This window comes from Myotis brandtii, unplaced genomic scaffold (genome assembly GCF_000412655.1).
Source record: "Myotis brandtii unplaced genomic scaffold, ASM41265v1 scaffold115, whole genome shotgun sequence".
NCBI classification, from domain to species: Eukaryota; Metazoa; Chordata; class Mammalia; order Chiroptera; family Vespertilionidae; genus Myotis; species Myotis brandtii.
The window spans coordinates 17,003,810-17,007,431 of record NW_005353967.1 but is presented as its reverse complement, the minus strand read 5'-3'; the positions used below and the strand labels follow the sequence as shown (position 1 = coordinate 17,007,431).

The 3,622-nt window shown below is 36.3% G+C and overlaps 1 protein-coding gene across 1 annotated transcript in view; it reads left to right on the top strand.

The window, feature by feature from the left end:
• ANKRD31 (ankyrin repeat domain 31) overlaps positions 1-3,622 on the top strand; it is a 150,344-nt gene that overhangs the window by 25,493 nt on the left and 121,229 nt on the right. The window contains exon 5 of the mRNA XM_014549846.1: positions 803-873. Within this exon, the coding sequence (XP_014405332.1) occupies positions 803-873 (71 nt within the window). The remainder of the gene's footprint in view (positions 1-802; positions 874-3,622) is intronic.

Sequence of the window (3,622 nt, the reverse complement as noted above, 5' to 3'; positions counted from 1 at the left end):
GGTCAATCGGGGGGGGAAAAAGACATAATACTTAAAACAACAACAAAAAAGAATGACTTATTTTGCTTTCAACCTCTTCCCTTCAGTATTTCCTATCTTTTCTTTCCTATCTTTTTCTTTACTGTGAAATACAAGAATTATAAATCATGTCATTAGTCATTAGTGACTTTCATTTACATCTTAAAGTATAATGACAAACTTTCAGTGTATTAGATAGTCAAGCTACATAATTCAAGAGCAGGGTTTCTTTTTTCCTGACCCCATCACCTCTTTTTGGCAGACAGTCATCTCCAAAGTTACTTTCAGAACTAAGTGTAGTTTAACATGTTTATACCACTGAAGTTCGCCCATTAAATTTTCAGCTCCCTCTATGCAAGCACTTGAAATATTTTATTTAAGTATATTTTTATTGATTTCAGAGAGGAAGGGAGAAGAAGAGAGAAATAGAAACATCAATGATGAGAGAGAATCATTGATTGGCTGCCTCCTGCATGCTCCCTACTGGGGATCGAGCCCGAAACCCAGGCATGTGCCCTTGACCAGAATTGAACCCGGGACCCTTCAGTCCGCAGGCTGACACTCTATCCACTGAGCCAAACAAAATAGGGCAGCACTTGAAATATTAATGTTAACAAATTGATAGTAATTGTAAAAGTGATTGGAATAATGTAGCAATAAAAACATCCTATTTTGAAATTCCTTTAAATGAAAATAATTTAAATTGTATTTGAATGAGAAAGTGTTCTTCTTTCCATTTAAAAATTTTTATTTCTTTATTAATTGATTTATGCTTTAAAACTAGAAAAAGTTGTCCAATGTTCACTGTGTCATTTCCTGAAGCTGAACTTTCACTGAACCACGAAAGCATTCAAGGTATGTTTTCATGGGTAGAGTCATATAAAGTAAATTTGTCTTAGTCTAATTAGATATATTTATTTACAACTGGGCTAGTCTAGTATATATTGCTACCATACATTTTAAAAAATATTGATTTCAGAAAGGAAGGGAGAGGGAGAGATAGAAACATAAATGATGATAAATCTTTCATCGGCTGCCTCCTACACACCCCCTACTGGGGACCCAGTCCACAACCATTGAGCCACATCAGCCGGGTAAAAAATATTTTTTAAAAATGTTAATAGTGTACCAAATAGTCTCAATGCAAAAAGAAAAGCAACTATAGTAGAGTGTTTAAGACTTCTTAATGACTTTAAGAAATAGGAACCTGTTAATACATGTGCTTTTTGTTTTCTCTATTAAATACATAATGTTTATAAAGCATAGGATATTTTTGTTTGTCACTGTGTAAGTAGAGAAGAAAGAAAACAGAATTGTAAGTCAAGTTGTCCTGGTATAAGAACTGTACCAAGAAAAGGGAAGACCACATAGCATCAGCAGCCACACATAAAAACATTTAATAAGTGGGGTCTAATTAAGTCTCAAGATGGCAGACTAACTTGATATTCAGTTAAGGAGACTTTTCTACACAGATTAGGTCCCTCATCTCTTAGGAAATTAAAGCCTTAGATGGTCCTGCTAGTCATGATAAGATATTAAAATTGCAGGCATAAATTTGCAGTGATGCTAACAGAATAGGTCAGTATATAATGATGATAGCACAAAAGCTTTTGTAACACTGGCCACTTAAAACTTAAAGATAGCATTCTTGGGCAAAACATTAGATCATAAAAAATAACCTTTGTGAAGTTTAAGTTTATTAAAGTAAAGCCAGATAATTGGCTGTTCAGGTTTGAATTGTCTTGAGGGAAACGTCTCATGCGCCAAGAAAAAATCAGTCAATAACTTTAATCATAAGAAAGCATAGGAACAGATATAGAAATAATGTAGAATGAATTATACCAATGTATTGTTATAGAATTAGGTTAAGAGTACTAATAAGTTTTATGGCCCTTGTATTCATGTGTGTTTTGTCTAATAGTTAATATGTTTGAAATAGCAAACATGTTACATTTGCAGTTTAAATTATTTAAGGGAATTTAAGTTTGTAATTAATGTTGAAATATTAAAGAAACAGTAGTTTCCAGATTAAACAGAAGTTTAATAAATTGACCATTAAACAAATATAAATACAAATAGTAATGGATGTTTCTCTCCAAGTATAAAAGCCTTTGTGGTTTTTCAGATGTCTAATCAATAGCAGATAGCCTAATATAATTCAGATTATGCCAAACATGCCTTCCAAATGTGGTGAAAACCTATTTAGCATCTTTTACAAGATGCAATTTATAGATAAACTGGAACAATCATGAAGCTACAGAGGTACCATATTAGAGATTGAAGTTCTTTTTTATGTAAGTACTAGAGGCCCAGTGCACGAATTCATGCACCAGTGAGGTCCCCCGGCCAGTGGGATCGGGCCAAAACCGGCTCTCTGACATCCCCCGAGGGGTCCCGATTGCAAGAGAGTGCAGGCTAGGGAGAGGGACCCCACTTGTGCTCAATTGGGGCCAGGGAGGGATGTGGGAGGTTGGCCACCTGAGGAGGGACCACAGCAGCAAGCTAACCTACCGGTCAGAGTGTCTGCCCCCTGGTGGTCAGTGCACATCATAGCAACTGGTCAACTGTCTGCCCCCTGGTGGTCAGTGCACGTCATAGCGAGTGGTTGAACGGCCTTAGCATATCATTAGCATATTACTCTTTGATTGGTTGAATGGACAACTGGATGACCAGACACTTAGCATATTAGACTTTTATTATATAGGATGTCTTGAACAATTTGAGAGAGAGGTGACATGGATGATAGCATGCCTTGGGTATTCCTTTCTCTCCTTTGGATTTTGATCATGATAACGAGGGTCAGCAATAGTTAGGCAAAAGATCTATTCTCATTTTTCTCATACTTGGTCCCAGAAAAACAGGGTTTTACTATGCCCTGCATTTCCCACACTTCCAACCTCCTACTCATTTGGCCTTCTGAGAGCCGTTATACCTTATGATGCTATTGGTATCTGCACTTTTGCCACACGAATAGCATCATAAGGCACTCATTGAACTTCTGAGTCGCAAGTATTTTACTGAATGTTCCTTTAAAAGTGCCATGGGCACCAGAATTATAACTTCATGGTGTTTCTTGATGCCATGAAGCTTCTGTGACTTGAGACTCAGAAATAATTCCCTTCCCTTCTGACACTTCATTGCAGCTCCCTCTTGTCTTTACTCTTCAGAGTGTTCAGAACAGGAAGCTCCTTTTGTTATCATCCTAGACTGTGGGTTAATTTACATATAAAGAAACGATTACATTGTTAGATAGTATAATTGACTCTGTTCTCATACAATTCTATCTTCTCCCTCCCGATTCAGAGTAATTCTAATCAAAATAAGTAAATGATCTTTAGTAAATATGATAACATTGGCCTTAAAATAGTTGGTTTATAAGTTAAAATTCAGTTCCTCTGAGCATTTTCTTTTCATTTGGCACTTTAGAATTTATTTCCTATACAGTACATTTTATCTTTTCAAGTGATAAATAATCATCCTACACTAATAAAAGAGAAACATGGTAATTAGCGTACGACCGCTACCCTTTTCATTGGCTAATCAGTGAGTATATGCAAATTAACTGTCAGCCAAGATGGCGGCCGGCAGCCAGGCACTGAAGCAA